The sequence below is a fragment of the Artemia sp. Qi Xiang Cuo genome, chromosome 2 (assembly GCF_049724085.1).
Source record: "Artemia sp. Qi Xiang Cuo chromosome 2, ASM4972408v1, whole genome shotgun sequence".
In the NCBI taxonomy this organism is placed as follows: Eukaryota; Metazoa; Arthropoda; class Branchiopoda; order Anostraca; family Artemiidae; genus Artemia; species Artemia sp. Qi Xiang Cuo.
The window spans coordinates 31,739,719-31,756,363 of record NC_142795.1 but is presented as its reverse complement, the minus strand read 5'-3'; the positions used below and the strand labels follow the sequence as shown (position 1 = coordinate 31,756,363).

The following is a 16,645-nucleotide window of genomic DNA, read 5'->3' as shown; positions in this document are numbered from 1 at the left end:
GTATATCTCCATATTCCTTTAGAACCAGTTTTTGACACCAAAACAATTGCAGGCCAAGGAGTATAATTTCTGAAGTTAGCAAGAAGAATATCAAAAGGCTTGAATTTAGTGCGAAAAGAATAAAGAAGAGCGTAGCAAAGAAAATCAATAATTAATTATCTTTTAGTGGAGCCTGCCTGCATGCAGCAGGCCTGCCTGCATGTGCAGTGGGAATCACCTTATTGGTGCTGACCCAATGGAGTGTGTCTATACAAAGTTAACGATTAATAATATGAACAAAGCCTGTGATATGGGTGCTACAGGGTGATAGCTCCCCTCTTATTGTAGATTTTTTTTTTCTTTGTAAAACAAGGACCATATTCATATGTTTACCGGTAAAAGAGGTGAATATATGTGGAGGAGGGATCTTGAGCGCTTTTAGGAAGTTTTCCTGGGGATGGCAGGTGCCACCAGGAGATTTGTTTTACCGAAGTTTAAATATAAATATTTCTCATTTCCTATTTATATTCATTTTGAATGTCTTCTTGTTTCCGCGGGGCATTGCCCTCTCCTGGCGTCCACGGGGCATATCCCTATAACAATGTATTCGCTTTATATTTCAACCCTCCCCCCCCCCCTCCTGTAAATAAATATTCCATCAGTTGCACTTTTCGAAGAATGATTATCTTTCTCGAAGCATCATTATGATATTAAAATTGAAATATATGCAACAGCAAAACGTACGATTTGTACTGATTCTAAATATATAAAGCGTATTAGTTTTAAGTTGCTCATCGAAAGCTATTAAACACATAAAATTTACTAAAGTTATAAGTAGGAACTGAACTCTCCCAAAGTGGGTGCGGTCTTGATGGAAATTATGCATTCGAATTCAATATGTATTGTATTCCTAAATCCACTTTCGACAAATTATGAAATTTCGGTACTTGTCTATTATACTATCATATAAAACACACTCGAGAAGTGAAGTTTGGTGAATGCTAATGAAATAAAACCATATATAATGAAAATACAATACTTTAGTAACAAAATTACGAAAACTACCACAAAGAATTATGGAGGGGAGGGGGGGTGCCCAGAACGTGCAACCTAAAATACCAACTAAATATATAATTAAAAAAAAACTATAATGTGGTTTCTCAACGATTCGAAAGTTATTGTCTGGTATAGACAGCGTGAAAAAACGGGTATTCGCAATACAAGTTCTCAAGTGTGTTTTATATTTTAGACAAGTATCGAAATTTCTTAATTTTCCACAACAGGACGTTCATGCATGTGACCGTCCATAGCACAGTTTATATAATTAGATAAACTGTGATATAATTAGATAAACTAATTATATAAACTGTGGTCCATAGTAACCATATCGAACGACTCTCAAGCAGAAGGGTATTTGGACTGGAAAGAAAAGTGTTTTTTTTTTTTTTTTTACAATTTCTCAAGAATGGAAGAGCTTATTGATGTGCATATTTGCTCTAACAATGCAATTACAGTTCAAATGTTTTAAAAGCACTCGGTTCCACATTTGTTGCATTCATAAATGCTTCCAGCGTAGTACTACAACATTTTAGCAAGAGCGGATCCAGGATTTTTGTTCCAGGGGGGGTACTAATTTTCGACTCGGTTTTCGACTAATTTTACTAATTTTTACTAAGGTTTTACTAATTTTCGACTAATTTTTGGCTCGGCCAAAAATTTCAGGGGGGGGGGTTCAACCCGGGTAACCCCCCACCCCCTTGATACGGCCTTGCATTTTAGCCTAAGGAGCGGGGGGGGGGGTTAAACGGAAAGCTATTAAGGAAACTGAAGAGAAAAGATTAATTAATAAAAAAAAATGAGACCGAGTTGAATGCTTGATGTCCATGGCGATGCTCAAGGAAACGGGTTTTGTAAATTTGAAACTTCACAGTAAATTTTTATCAAAAAATTGATTCGCTAATTAAGATGGTCATGAAACTGGTTTTTATCGGGTTGTGTGCACAAGTATTTGAGGTAATAGGAAATGGTATGTTTCCTGTGCAAGTTTTTGGCGCGTTATTTTTAAACCAGTGGGGTGTACGGTCTTAATTTTTCAAAGTAAGAATAAAATTCTGATATCAATCCATTGCTGACTTTCTGTATATGAAATTCTAAATTACTGAATCTGTATATTTATCTTCTTTTAAGCATGATCAACTGTTTGATTCTGAATTGTAGCCAAGGTTTATCCTCATATTTTGATGCGGTTATAACTCTGGTCTTTAGGGTAAACTCAGGGATAAAGACGGGATTTCTGACACAGTCAGGGAACAGCATGTTCCCTATCTTACATTTTAGCGTGCAAAAGAAGGGGGTCTATGTTTTAAGATCCCAGTATCGCTTATCAATGGCAAAAAAAGATTTGTTTTAGGAGAAGTTTGGAAGAATAGTCTTGAAGAACATCGTACACTTTGGAAGAATAGGAAGATTAAGCCTTTGAACTACTATTAAGATATTGGAGGGCACTATAATGCAGTGGCAGCTCCAGGGGGGCTTGCGCCCTTTTAATGTAGTCTAAAGTAGTGTAATTTACTTAATTAACGCAAATTTCCGTTAATTAAACTTGCTCCTAACGCAAGTTTACTGGATCAACCTATTTTGCGCCCCCCCCCTAAAAAAATCCTGGATCCGCCCTTGCTAAAATGACAGGGTTAAAGTATGGTTTTGACCGAAACACGGGTGCTTCGTTTGGCTGACCCTATATTAAAGAATAAGCCTTATCAAAAATGGGGTCTATCCCACTTTCTAAGGCTACAATTAAAGAAAGGTTAAGATGGCCAGGTCACGTTTTATGTATGAAGGCTGAGAGATTATGAAAAGAAACGTGGTGTTTGACCATCCATCTGGGGCCAAGCCAGGGGCTTCGGTTTTTTTCTGGGGAGGGGGGGGGGTATTTGCCCCCCCCCCCAAGAATTTGGAGATTTCAGTACTTATCGGTTAGTTGGAACACACGCGACAAGAACCGCATATAGAATCTCAAAGATCCTGATGAAAAATGGATTTCCTTTGCCTATTGAGGTATTGCTGACTCCGTGAAAAATATATAAACTTTAGTTTTTTGGGGTTGAAGGGGCAAAAAAAGGTACATAGGTTAGGTTAGGTTATGTATTTAATATATGCTATGCTTTTTCATTAGCATTAATCAAACTTCACTTCTCGCGTGTGTTCCAGCTAACCGATAAGTACCAAAATAACTATTATATAGTCCATGCCCCTTGACTATGCGGTTATGGACCCCTCTTGCCCCCCCCCCCCCCTAATAAAAATTCTGGAGCTACTCCCCTGGGCCAAGCAAAAAGCAGGACGTCCACAAATGGGGTGATTCAAGAACATAAAGAAAGGAAATAGGAATTTCATGGGACGAGGGAGAGTGAAGTTTTGAATAGATTGGGGTGGAGGTTTTATTGGTCGCAAGTGGCTTTGTTCTGCAATGAGTTGTTACTAGCAGAAGCATGTTTTAGAAAAGGCCGTAACTACAATTTTGTTCGGGGGAGGGGGGTTAGAAAAAGAATTAAGAAGGGGATTGCCTTCTATTGTTTTTCGTCTAACGCTCTCAAATGAGGTTTTTTTTTACCTGCATTTTTAAGACCAATTCACGAGTCGTTTTTTTTTGTTTTTTTTTAGAAATAGTCTTTTTACCTGTATTTTTACTACCAGTTTGTGAGTTAGAGAAGCATTTCAGGGGGATGATTCAAAACGGATACCCACCCCTTGGATAGAAACCTGATTTTACACTAGCCTATGCATTTATTGTGTCTCATCTTTTGCCCTGCCCAAAAATTAGTTTAGAAGAAAAGAGGTTAATAACATTTTTATTGATACATTCTTTTCTCAGGAACCCTTGACTATGCCCTTATTCCCGAACAAGTAGAATTTCGTCAAAAAAAAATTGGGAGGGCTTTGATCCTAACTCAATATTATGTTTTAAAATCAATTTATTTACAAAGCGGTAATCAATAAAAAACTGCGGGTCAAAATTGTAAAACTTCTATATGTGGCTTTTCATGAGGTGCCCCTAGTTGCATTACTTAAGGAATTATAATTTGAAATAATCCTATTTGATCTCGGAGAGTCACTGCCTGCGTGAAGATGTCATTTCTACCCGTTTTTTCCTCTCTCTCTCTCTACTTCAAATCTAACGTAATATTATAATACATTCTTTTATTATAAGGTTTTGTCAAACTTGAGACTTTAAATTCGTAGTTTACTCTCTAGGTCAGCGCTAAAACTGAATTGGAATGTCGAAAATCAGTTCCTCCGTCAATTACTGGCCAAAATCGTCCCAGCTGCCTCTCTATTTTCCCTGTTTCTTTAGACGGTTTCCATAACTCTTATCTTTTTCAGGCTTGGATGAAGCCTTCGCAGTTTTGACATTGTTACAGATTCTCTAACGACTGCGGAAAATATGTTCCCTAGCAAAAAAAGTGTCGTAATTTTATCATCACCAGATTGTAGGGGTGTGCCCTATATGGTTTTTTTCTTCTTTTTTGTTTTGTTTTTTTGTTGTTGTTGTTTTTTGTCTTTTAGTTATTATTAGTATGTATTTGATCTTATTATTTCACTTAAAAATTGGTTGAGATAACTCTGTTTTCTCGCTTGGCTTGTTCAGCAAAAATGATCGGAACACCACATTACTTATCCACCCCCCCCCCCCCCATCCCTATCCAATATGCTGATATTGTCGGATAGGCAATGAAATCAATATGCCATTTCTAAGCTCCACTTGTATATTCCATTTCCAATTAGAGAAATTTTCTTCCCTAGTCAGAAAGCTTAATCTAAACGAAGCTATAATCAAACTACTGCGTCACAACCTTGATGATAAAAGACAGCAAAACTTTCTCTGAGATCTTTTCAATTTTCCGCGATTGTACCAAGCATTTGAAGTCATTAGACGAAAAACCACATCAAATCTGACGAAAAGTTATGTGTCTGAAATCAAGAACGTCTTGGCCTATCCTCGCCATAGCAGTATAGCACTAACAGTGCATTCGAGCAACCATTAACCGATTTATCCAGCTAACCCTGGATTCCCCGGATGTAATCTGTAAAGGGCTGAGCAAATGTAGCTGATTTCGGGAACTGATTTCTAAATCAGCGCCGATTTTAAAAGAAATCAGCGTCGATTTGAGCTTGAAAAATTTTCTAGTTTTCAGCCGCCGATTTTCATCATGATCATCACAAAAAATAGGGATACAAATAAACAGTGAGCCAGAGATGTCTGTGGTGAAAGAACAAGCTACTGAGCTGAGAACTAAACTGAGAATTAAGCTGAGATCAATCACGCAGCTATTAATAAACTCCAGTTGACTATTTGTGTCCATGATTTTTTGTTTTGAAAATCTCGCGCAATAATTTTTTCTTTAAACCAACTTTTCTTACCGCTAACGTTTGTCCACTGATGCTGAAATTGGTTAACAAATCAGCTACGTGTGCCCAGCCCTTAAGAGATAACAGCAAATACGTATCTGGTCATGTTTTAGCTGAAACGTAAAAAATTACGCCAATAACAACGAGTGTCACGTATACTCCAATGTGAATACAGCTTAATTATAGATCTCTGAAGGCTAGGGTGTATCCAGGATTTTTGTTCGGAGGAAGGGGGGGTACAAAAAAACTTTACAAAACACATCAAAAACTTGTTTATTTGCATTTTTGATACTTTTTTACGAGACCAGTTGGACAAAATTCCGGGGGGGGGGGCTCAAACTCAGAGCTCCCCCCCCCCCTCACTCGATATAGCCTTGCCTGAAGGTATGCGACATTCAGTTATTACTGTCCCTTTTTGTTCTTTTTATACATAAATTCAAATGTTTTTCAATTTTTGAAATGATTGAATTATTTATTTACATATGACCTAGCTTATTCTCGCTTATCCTGCATTTTCTGGGTTTAGCATGTGTAAATTATCTGATAACTAATCCTAATCCACATCGGTTAAGTATCAGGCCTCCCAATAAGTAACTGGGCTTATGAGAAAAGTAGTCTTGGTATGTTCAAACGTAGTATAAGCTTTATGCCCAAATTTTAAATGGTATGTAGACAGGGGAATTCCCTTCCCCCATCTGTAGAGAAAGGAAAAATCGCGGTCGATTTTGAAATTTAGGCATTCATATAATTTCTGTGACCATAAGAACTAAAATAGCAATGAAACTTTTCTCAAAAGCAATTTATAGGGATAATTCATTCAGTTTCTTGTTCTCTTGCAAAATGTAGGAAAGGAAACTTATGCCCATTTGGCGTAACGCCAGATAATAATCATTGAAGAGATCTACTGCAGAATTATTCATTAGATCTTCCTACCCTCCCCCCTCCCCCATAAATAAAATTCTGAGCAAAGTCGTCATTGTTTTAATCAAATTTTACACGTAACAATTTAATTGGTAACCTGTTAAAAATCTTGTGGGATTAAGCAACCTCTCAGCTTAAAACTGAAATCTCCTTACATAAAAACTCAGGTTCACGGTTTGATTTACATGAACGAATTACTTTTTTTTCTGGGGGGGGGGTGGCCTTATTTCTGTTACAGTAAAAATACAAAAACGTTATTTCAACTTTCTTGTCAATGCCGTCAAAAAAAAAAAAAAATGGAAAAAATACTCTGACGGCTCATGCTAGGTTTTATTGGATTTTAACACATGCTAAAGCTGGTCATGATGCACAAACATTCGAGATTTCTGTATTGTTATATATCCGTTTTAGATGTGTAAAAAACCTTTTAAAATAGTTATTTGCTTGTTGTGTGTTAGAGCTCAATTACCTATGCTTTCTCCTGTTATAGATAGAAAATTCTTGGTGTATTTATCTATTAGGATAAATTCCTGGACTTCGATGTCGATGATGAGATTATACGAAAGTATCTACTTAACAATCAAAGCGAGAAGAAGAAAAAAGTATCAGGATAAATTAAAAAAATCTTCCTATTAGAACCTTTCTTAAGAGGTGCTACGGAGCTGCAAGATTTTTAATATATATCCGTTTTAGATGTGTAAAAAACCTTTTAAAATAGTTATTTGCTTGTTGTGTGTTAGAGCTCAATTACCTATGCTTTCTCCTGTTATAGATAGAAAATTCTTGGTGTATTTATCTATTAGGATAAATTCCTGGACTTCGATTTCGATGATGGGATTATACGAAAGCATCTACTTAACAATCAAAGCGAGAAGAAGAAAAAAGTATCAGGATAAATTAAAAAAATCTTCCTATTAGAACCTTTCTTAAGAGGTGCTACGGAGCTGCAAGATTTTTAACTCTAATGTTTTTTTTTCATTTTGACTATAATTCTTGGTACAATAGGAACTACATAGACGTATAGAGAGGGAAAGTTAGACCGCTAGACATTGACCATTTTTTCCGATTTTCAAATTACTCGTGTAAATTAATTTTGTTGTACAAACGACATTAAATAGAGCATAAAAATTGTGCTTATTGTATAGGTAATTGCAATTAATTAAAATAAATTATATTGAATACGGGGTTAGGCTTTTAAAATTATTTTGCTCTCAAGTCAAAAGAGTAAAGTGGAAAGACTAAAATTCATCGGTGATACAATAATATAAATATTATTGCCATGAAGTTGCTTTGCACAAAGCAAGTGTATTTATTTTTATTGATCAAGTAAGTTTGTGTTCCTTATTTTTTAGCCCAGTAATGGTGTAACATATAACGATGAAGACTCCCAGCGTCAGGAACTGGTTAGGAATGTGATAAGTTCACAAGGTGCCCTTATACTCACAACTTTACTAAATGCTTCAATTTTTCAACTATCCAGCTATAATACGGTAGATGTGGCTGAAGTCATATATTCATTTGCTAGTGTGGATAGAGAGGTAAGTTGTACTGCTTTTAACTTTATTTACCTCGATAATTCACAAGTTAAATTTCATTTTTACGTTACTTTTAACCCATCACGGGGAAAAGGAGATCAAGTTACTACTCCTGTATTTCTTGTGTTTAATTACCAGTATTTTAGTATTTCGTTGGATTTATTGCTGTTGCCAGTGTTGTCTTTCAAATCTGTATTTTTTTTCTTCTTGTTTCTTGCTATTTTTTTAGTCTAGAGTAGGTAGTCTAAGCCTGAAAACAACACTGCATAGGAAAAAGATTTCCTGGCATGAAGGGAATTGAATAACCTGTACATGGCATGTTTGGATGGATTCTTAGGTATGGTGATAACAAATTCTCCGCTACTGTAGATTAAAATCAAATTTTCTGCAATCTACAACTCCAGCTAAAAATCTATAATTAATGGGAATTAATGAGAAAACAAAACGCATGCCAGTAATTGTCCTTGCTATTTCATGGTTCTTGTCGCTTTTTGAAAGTGATAGAATATAGTTGATATTTATATACATAATACGTTGCCACGGAGAATCCCACGGATCTTGGGATGCTGACGACGTTTCGTTGCTTGTTAGTTCTTCACAAGAAGTGCAATAACTGCTCCACAGAGTATCTTCAACATCTGTTATAATGGGGCTGGGGATCAGCGCAGAGAGAAAATAGAAGTTGTGACCAACGACGATCCCCATTCACTCCTTGAATATTAGTCAATTCAAGTGCATCTTTCCAACCATAGATGTTAACAGAAGATAAATGCTGAGATGCAGTATCCCCAAAGGCGGATTTAGTGATGCACTAAAAACCGTATTCTGAAATGTTTATTCATTAATATTCATATACTAATCAAATCAATGAGACATGTGTAAGTGCTTCCAGGTATTTTCTTCAAAGGTGGCTGTAGAACCTAGAAAAAGACATGAAAAAGTGTCTGGTAAATTCAACTGTAAAAGTAATTGAAAAACGCCCTGTCTTCGTATATTGCTAAGTATAATTTAGCGACTATGTTTTTCGCCATAGGAATCACACTTTTTTAACTTTTTTCACATGCTGACCAATGGTCTGCGTTGCGCAGGTACTGATCTCCTGATTCAATGCAAGTGCTGGAGTGCTAACCACTCGGCTAGGACGAAACTAGACGGTTCAAAATTCTACTGAAAGAAATATAGAATTATTAACAAAAAAATGTATATAACCGCAATTACTTATTGATAAAAATAAAATGAATATTCTAAGGCATGCGTAGAGCTTCGGAAATTACCACTTGTGGAGATACAGTACTATTAGGCTACAGTATTACAGTACTTACAAAAAAACTTTTTTTGTTGCATTTTGTTACGTTTTTTACGAGTCGGACAATTTTTTTTCGGGGGGGGGGGAGGGGGGGGTTCAAAACCCCTAACTCCTCCCATATCCTGGTATACTCTCCTGGTGTCAGCGTTGAAGAGCTTTTGTTTCATCCAATGTCGATTTAGGTATTTTGAATCGCTTTTGTTTTGTTTCTTCGAAGTGTTGCTCATAATTCTAAATGTTTTAATTTGTAAGGTCTCATTTTTTTTGCCACGATTTTTTTTTTAGGTTTACTTTTTTTTTAATTTGGCACTGAAGACAGGCTGTGAATATCGTCCTAAAATATTTTTTTTTCCAAAATTAGCATAATTTTATAGGTTTTCTATTATTATTTTTCTTTGTCAGATTTGGCCAACTTGTTGTGAAAAATCACATTTTTTTAAGTCAAAGTGAACTTTCACTTTTTATTTTTCGTGATTTTATCCTTTCTTGCAGAATACAAAAATGTTATTGACACAAACCTTCGCTACATTACCTCGCACTACACCAAGTGGTTGTGTTACAGCAACAGACGAACAAATGAAAGCATTTCTCGATAAGACTGTGGGGTTAGTTTTTTTATTTTTTATTTTTACTTTTTGGTTCATCTTCTTTAGGAGTTGGATTTTCCTGTCTGACTAATTTATGTATACATTTTCAATCAGGGATCCTCGAGTTGTCAGTGATTGGGAAATACTCCTCCGTTCTGTATTAAATTGCAATCAGTACAGCCATTCAAAAAATGTGTTTTTTAATTTAGCAAAACTATCTACAGACTGTCCACATTCCACTTATTCCGAAAATATGAAACTATGATTTATTTGGCTGTCAATTAATAGAAGTAAGAAGCTTCTGACTTGAAAAACTTTTTTTCTTGTTGGCTATACTCTGGAATAATGAAAATAGCAATCTTGAAGAATGGCACCCGATTTTTTTTTATATGCAAAGAAGTTTGGCTGTCTAAAACCAAAACGTATCCCCAGCAGTCTTCAGTTAGATTTACTAATTTCTATTATTACCCAACTGAATCGATTAGTAATCCCAAAGAAGTCGCTAGTTGTCTCCTACTTTATTTATCTTGCTGAAAATACAATACTCCCCAACATTTTCCATGCAATCTAGTTGCTTCTAACTACAATTGCTAAAAACCTGGGTTTTGCTGGTACTTTGATTTGATTTTGGCCGGCTGAGCTGCGGTACTATTCAAAATAAAAAATTGATTTTGAATCCTGATTTTAAGAACGAAAAAGTATTTAATACCTTCAAATTTGTATTTAATAGGGAATGTATGGACCATTGAAGTTGAGGTATACTTATTTTTCGATATACTTTTCCAGCGTGGTCTCAGAAATTATATTTTACATTAAAATTAGATTTTTTACATTTAAAATTTTTTACATTTACATTAAAAAATTTTACATTAGTAAATATCTTAAAAAATTGTGTATGCTATGAAGATGCAAACAAATGTCTACTTTTTTAGGATGAAGAAATGTTCACTCACAAAGAAAAACATACATAGAAAAATTCTTTTAACCGAATTTTTTTATCCTTTATCCTTTGATCTAATTAACAATAAAGAGATGTGCTCAAATTTGTATCATTTCTTCTTTTTTAAAAGTGAGTAAAGTCTATTTAAAGATAACTACAAAATAATTAAGATAGAACCCAAGTGCACTGGGCATTTAAAGTCATTTCGAATTTTACGTATAACACGCAATCTATGCGATTACATAGCCAATCTATGAAAAGCAAACAAATCAACAGAAACTAAAAATTTCAGCTATGTACTCGAGAAAAATGGAAGGAAAATAAGAAAAGAAAATGAACAATTAATTAAAATTGTTACAATTCAAAGGACGTAGTCCGAGTGTCCGATAGCTTTACATTCCCTTGTTGTTGTTTTTTCATTATTATATTGAATAAAGCCATTCAGTTGACTTGACACAATATTTTTTGAAATACTGTTTATTCATTATCAATTTTAAGCACAGCCTTGAAAGGGTATTTCTTTTAAAGATACTGAGATTTTTATTCGGCGATGGCATCACTCGAGACAATCCCTAGTTTCTACTTAATACCAATTTGTTCCCGTTTGAAGAACTGGTATCGTTATTGATTATTGAGTTTCTTCTTTTTCTTCCTTCTGGCAGCCAATATTGGTCTCCACACAACTAAACTACTACACAGGTCAACATCATACAACTGGAATCCCACTCTACCCCTATAATTCAACTACCAAAAAACTTGATTTAGAAGTAAAAACTCGTTTGTTTGTTTTTTAAGCTGAAGGTAATTCTAGGTTGGCAGTTGCTACCAGAGATGAGGGTAAAGTGTTCATGCCCTATAGCAGAAGACTAAAATTTTACAGAAGCACAAAAAATCTATCAAACTTGAAAAAAGAATCCGTTTATCCCAAAAAATTAAACACTTTAGACTTTACTCCCCTGAAAAATCTCCAAGTTTGCTTGCTTTCAGAGCAATTGTTTCAGGGTTTTTGTCAGATAAGGATGGAAATGGTTCAGAAAGCTAAAAATGTTAAACATATCGTGGGATGAGTCTTCTTTCCTTTTCTGGAAGAAATCATGCCATCAAAACTATGATTTCATTTAAAATGATTATTTTTTTAGCTGTATTTGAAAAATAGGAGAGAGGGGAGAGCAGTGTATGATATATATTGAGAAAATATGTGCTTGTCACGGTTTCAGTCCTATTTTTATTTACAGGGACGAATAGGGAGGCAAAATCCAGGGTGAATCCAACATTTGTTTGAGGAGAGGGTTCTAATGCCTTTTTTTAAAAACTGCAGAAGCATCGAAAACCGTTTCAAAATTAGTTGCACGGTCTAAACCCTGGGGAAACTGAGTCCTCCGAAATGTGTTTTTTTATTTTGTTTTTACAAGTTTTAGTAATTTTCGTGTACTTGACCAAGCAGGAATAATATTTAGATAAGGTAATATTTTTATTGACATGAAATATAGACGTGCAACACTATGCGTTGCAAGTATTCTTAATTCACCTCATATTTGATTAATCATATCTGAGGATTAGTTCTCCCTAATACTTTCCTATCATTAAACACATTTTTTTAGATGTTTCGTGTAAAATTTGGCTTTGGTTATATTAATCAAAAACAATGCTTTTGAGCCAGCAATGGCAATCAATGAATATATTACTAATAGTAAGTAATCGACAGGACGATGCTAAATAATTTTTCAGAGGTCGTTGTGGTCTTTCCAAGCATACCCGTCACCCAACAATATCTTAAAACCCAGAAGACTGCATCGGATTGCCTCCAGACACAGTTACATTCTATGTATTGTTTGGGTGCCTGTGTACTTACGCTCCTTTTGCAACCCTTTTTTGGCATTCATAGGTATTCGTGGTCCGGCTGTAATCTTTAAGATAACACTGGTCTTATATTATCTATTATAATGTCAAAGCGTGTCCGCCAAACTCATCTGAAAATCTTTTCTATTCTTTTTTTTGTTTACTAGTGAAGAGTTGTTGCATATTATCTTATTATATCCAAGGCCCTGATCCTAGTAAACAATTTATTATTTCTGTCTAGACGATTTAATCCAAAAGCTTCCATATTTCGGAGTTTCAGAGGGATCAAATCCCTGAATTGTCTATTTTGAGGATGTTAATGAAAGATGGGCTTAACAGACCTTTATATATCGGATTTAGACTCAACCCCATCTATATATTGGAATCATAGATGCTGTAATTAAATTTATCATGACCTTTTCTTCAGTAATATCGATAATCAGTATTTTTCTGTATTTCTCAAGTAATTTGTGTATCAGTAATATTCTATCGTTGTTTTTAAGATTCGTAAAAAGTTAAATATAATGGTAAAAATGAAAGCTAGCTGTAACAATAAACTGTATTCTATAAAAAAGAAACAAATATTTATTAGTACGAAAAGGTTGAATTTAAGCCACAAGATTTTACTTTGCCCGATTTTAGAATATAATTTTGTTATGATGTTCTCGCACTGGGGAAGGCCTCTTCTGCTATCTCCTGCCTCTTTTAAGTTTTTTCTCTTTTTCTTAGTTGTGTATACCTGAAACTTCGAGCCCTCCTCGTCGGCCATTCTAAAACACTATTTTTTTATGGGAGTCAGCGTTTACCCCCCCCACCTAAAAAAAATACCCCCCCCCGGAAAATATCCATATATTTACCAATAACAAATTCTATCTGTAAGCAATGGACGAATTGCAAAATTTACAGTCCTTTCCCTAAGGGCTGTGGGAGGTCTTGTCATCCCCAGAGGGATATTTATTGGACCTTTCAATTATGATGAATGAACTGATTGTCTCAGAATTTCATTCGGATGTCTTTGAGGGAAAAAGGGACAGGGGAAGGGGCTAGTCAAGGCCGTCCCCAGAGGGGTGTTAGGGGGGTTCGAACCCCTCCCAAAATGTTTTTTTGACTCGCAACAACGTAACAAAATTGGATATAAAAAAATTTTGTATGGGTTTTTTTAGTTTTTTTGTTGTAGCCCCCCCCCCCCCCCGAAAAAAATCCTGGGTACGGCCATGGGGCTAGTTGCCCTCCATTCTCTTTAATTTTTGTTAATATACTTTTTTACATTCTTTTAATTTTGTTCGAATGAGTCCTCTCCCGATTTTCTAAGACTCTTGGTTTGATACGATAATCATTGGGAAAAAAAATCCATGATCTTATATATGCAGTTTGCTGTGGGCGGCCCTTGGATATAAAACCAAAATATTTTTAAGGTCTAGACAAATGTCACTATCATAGGTAAATTCCCTGTTGTTTTACTTACTGTTGTTTTTATCCATGATCATTATCCATGGCAAAAAATACGCAATTCCAAACATTTGCATATAAGGGCTTTAAACCTCTACAACAGGGTCTCTGATTGTTTTGTAGTTAGGGAGGAAGGGACGGGAGGGATTGGGAGGTAGAAATTGATATTTAATCCCTCTTGATATCTGGGAATATTTCTAGTCTACGCTGTTTATGGAAGTAAAGAGCAACATTAAACCCCAAAATGAGCAGAATTTATTCCATATAGGGAGGGGGAGGGGGACTTCCCCTTCCTAATCCCCACCTCCGGCTCATGGTCGTAGAATCTTTGGAGGATGTTCATTTGATCCGAAACTGGGAGCTCCTGTCCTAAAACTGTTTTTATATTTGATTCTTTCGTTACCCCTTAGGACATCTGATCGAACATTTTGAGGTACCTATTTTTTACTTCCTCTTTGGCTGTTCAATTTTGCGTACGGAGCAATTTTCCATAGGGGGCGGGATTTTCTGTGGGGTAAACGCCTAGACCCATTTATCATGCATTTTTGTAAAATAAATGTCCAACTGGGAGTAAAATTAGGTAGCCAAGATCAGTATGATTTAAATTTCCTGTGAGCAAAATGTACAAGATTGGTACATGATATGAGTAAAATGTCGTTCTTCTCCCTTTTAAAGTTGGTAATCTATGTAAGGTGCATTCTGCCCATAACGAAAAAATGCATGGAGATCCCTTTAAGTAGATATGCTTGATGTCTATAATATGCCAAGGTCTTCAATTGAGCTCAACAGTAAATTAGCTAGTCTTAAAAACCTTAAAGCGATGACAAGCAGTAGAACTGCTGTTACATAAATTTGGGATCTTACACTTTCACAGTTCGTTTTATATTTAGCTTTAAGACTGAAATCTGCATGTAGTGCCATCTTTTAGTAAGAATTACCATCTTTTGGAATAATTAAGCGAATAGTATCTTATTCCACTGAAAATGCTCGCCATTTTTTCCAAACTGAAGCTCTTTAGCGAATACAAATTGAATCTATCCCTTTTATATTAAAAAGCACCATAAAAGTTGCCGTCCATCCTTATTTTTGTTATTATCTACTATTCCTAGCATCTTTTGAGCTTTCAATCGTATGCCATCTACCGGACTATTTGGATATTTATGGAAACCAAAATTCATGTATTCCAAGAATTTTTTTTCTATCCATTTCTGAAATATTTAGTTTTTAAGACGAAGGTGCTGCCTCTTGCCTTTTTCAATTTTTGTCCCTAACTATTTTATTTCTTTTTTCTAGGGCTACCAGTTCAAAAGATGTGACACGTGCACTAAGGGATTTCATTAGACTCTATCGATAATAATTCTTCCAAGAGTTCAATACAAAGCATGTACTAGAAAAAAATTGATTTATCATTGTAAAATGTTCTTATATTAGTTATGCGAAAACTAATTAGAATCCTATAATGAGCCTTGCACTGTTGTCATAGTGCAACGGATATAATTTTTAAAAAATTTCTATAATTGATTTTTGGCCAGGCCTGGTGTGATATAAGAAAAGTATGTTAATATAATGATGTGCTATATAATTATAAGTAATGACATTGCTGATGTATGAAGATTGGATGGACGATAAAGACGATTGAGAGTCCAGTAAAATGATGCGTAAACTTTTCTTTTTTTCTTTAAGCTACTTACGTAATGTTACAATAATATTAATACTCGGTTACAACCCCATGCAATTTATTAGTGTTATTACATATTTGCTTATATGTAGAGGAATTCTTCCCAAAATTGGAGTTATTTGGAAGGACGTACCCCCTGGAAAATTCTAAAAGTATACTTTAAATTGTTTTTTGGTTCATATTTGCACCCTAGAGGAAATCGTCTGTTTCCTAACTTGATTGTGGTCTCTTTGTAAAAAAAAGTCAAGCCATTGTTGTCAACTTGTTTTCTTCTTCCTTTGCTGGCTTAAAAAAAATCAATCTTATTTGTATGCCATTTTCACCACCATTGCGATTATGATACCTTTTCTCTTTTTTTCTCTTTCGTCCATTCTGTATTTTTCATACGTTCAACGTAGCTTGGATTTGTCTAAGCTACATATAAATTAGTTATTACTTAAGTGTGTCTTGCGTTGTTATTAATATACGATAAGAAATACACAAGAAAATATTTTAAAAGATAAGATTTGTGTGGTGTTAGTTAGGTTTAAAAGTCAGGCAAGTCCTAAGTGACAGGGAAGCACCCGTTAGAAGGTCTGGAGAGCTGTAGGAGGTTAAACGTAAAAGGTCGGCTAAAAGAAATAAATAAATAACATAAATAACAACCATAAAAAATAAAAAAATAAATAAGAGAGCCTATTGGGTTTGAAAAAAAAATGGAAAATAGTTCAATATTGAATTAACTATTGGACTTGTTTACGTTTCCGCGTACCTTTACCCTTCCGTTTTGCAGTAAATTAGAGTAATTATATTAACCTTTTTCCATTTGAAGGGGGCTCACGATTGGGCTATGGTGAGGAAGGAATAATTCATGGACCCGGGGATTATTTATTTCTTTTAAAATGAAGGAGCGTAAAAGATAAGTAAATAAAGTTACATAAACACTCCTAAAAATCAAACAAATGAACTTTCTACGGAAAAAAAAACAACCCAATTGGTCTAGAAAATAAACGAATAGAAAAC

The 16,645-nt window shown here is 35.0% G+C and overlaps 1 protein-coding gene across 1 annotated transcript in view; it reads left to right on the top strand.

Annotated features, from left to right (window-relative positions):
- Positions 1-16,140, top strand: part of Tnpo-SR (transportin 3) — a 118,463-nt gene extending 102,323 nt beyond the window's left edge. Inside the window, exons 15-17 of the mRNA XM_089108080.1 lie at positions 7,662-7,847; positions 9,643-9,755; positions 15,259-16,140. Coding sequence (XP_088964206.1) covers positions 7,662-7,847; positions 9,643-9,755; positions 15,259-15,319 — 360 coding nt within the window. The 3' untranslated portion in view covers positions 15,320-16,140. The remainder of the gene's footprint in view (positions 1-7,661; positions 7,848-9,642; positions 9,756-15,258) is intronic.
- The last annotated feature ends 505 nt before the right edge of the window (positions 16,141-16,645 follow it).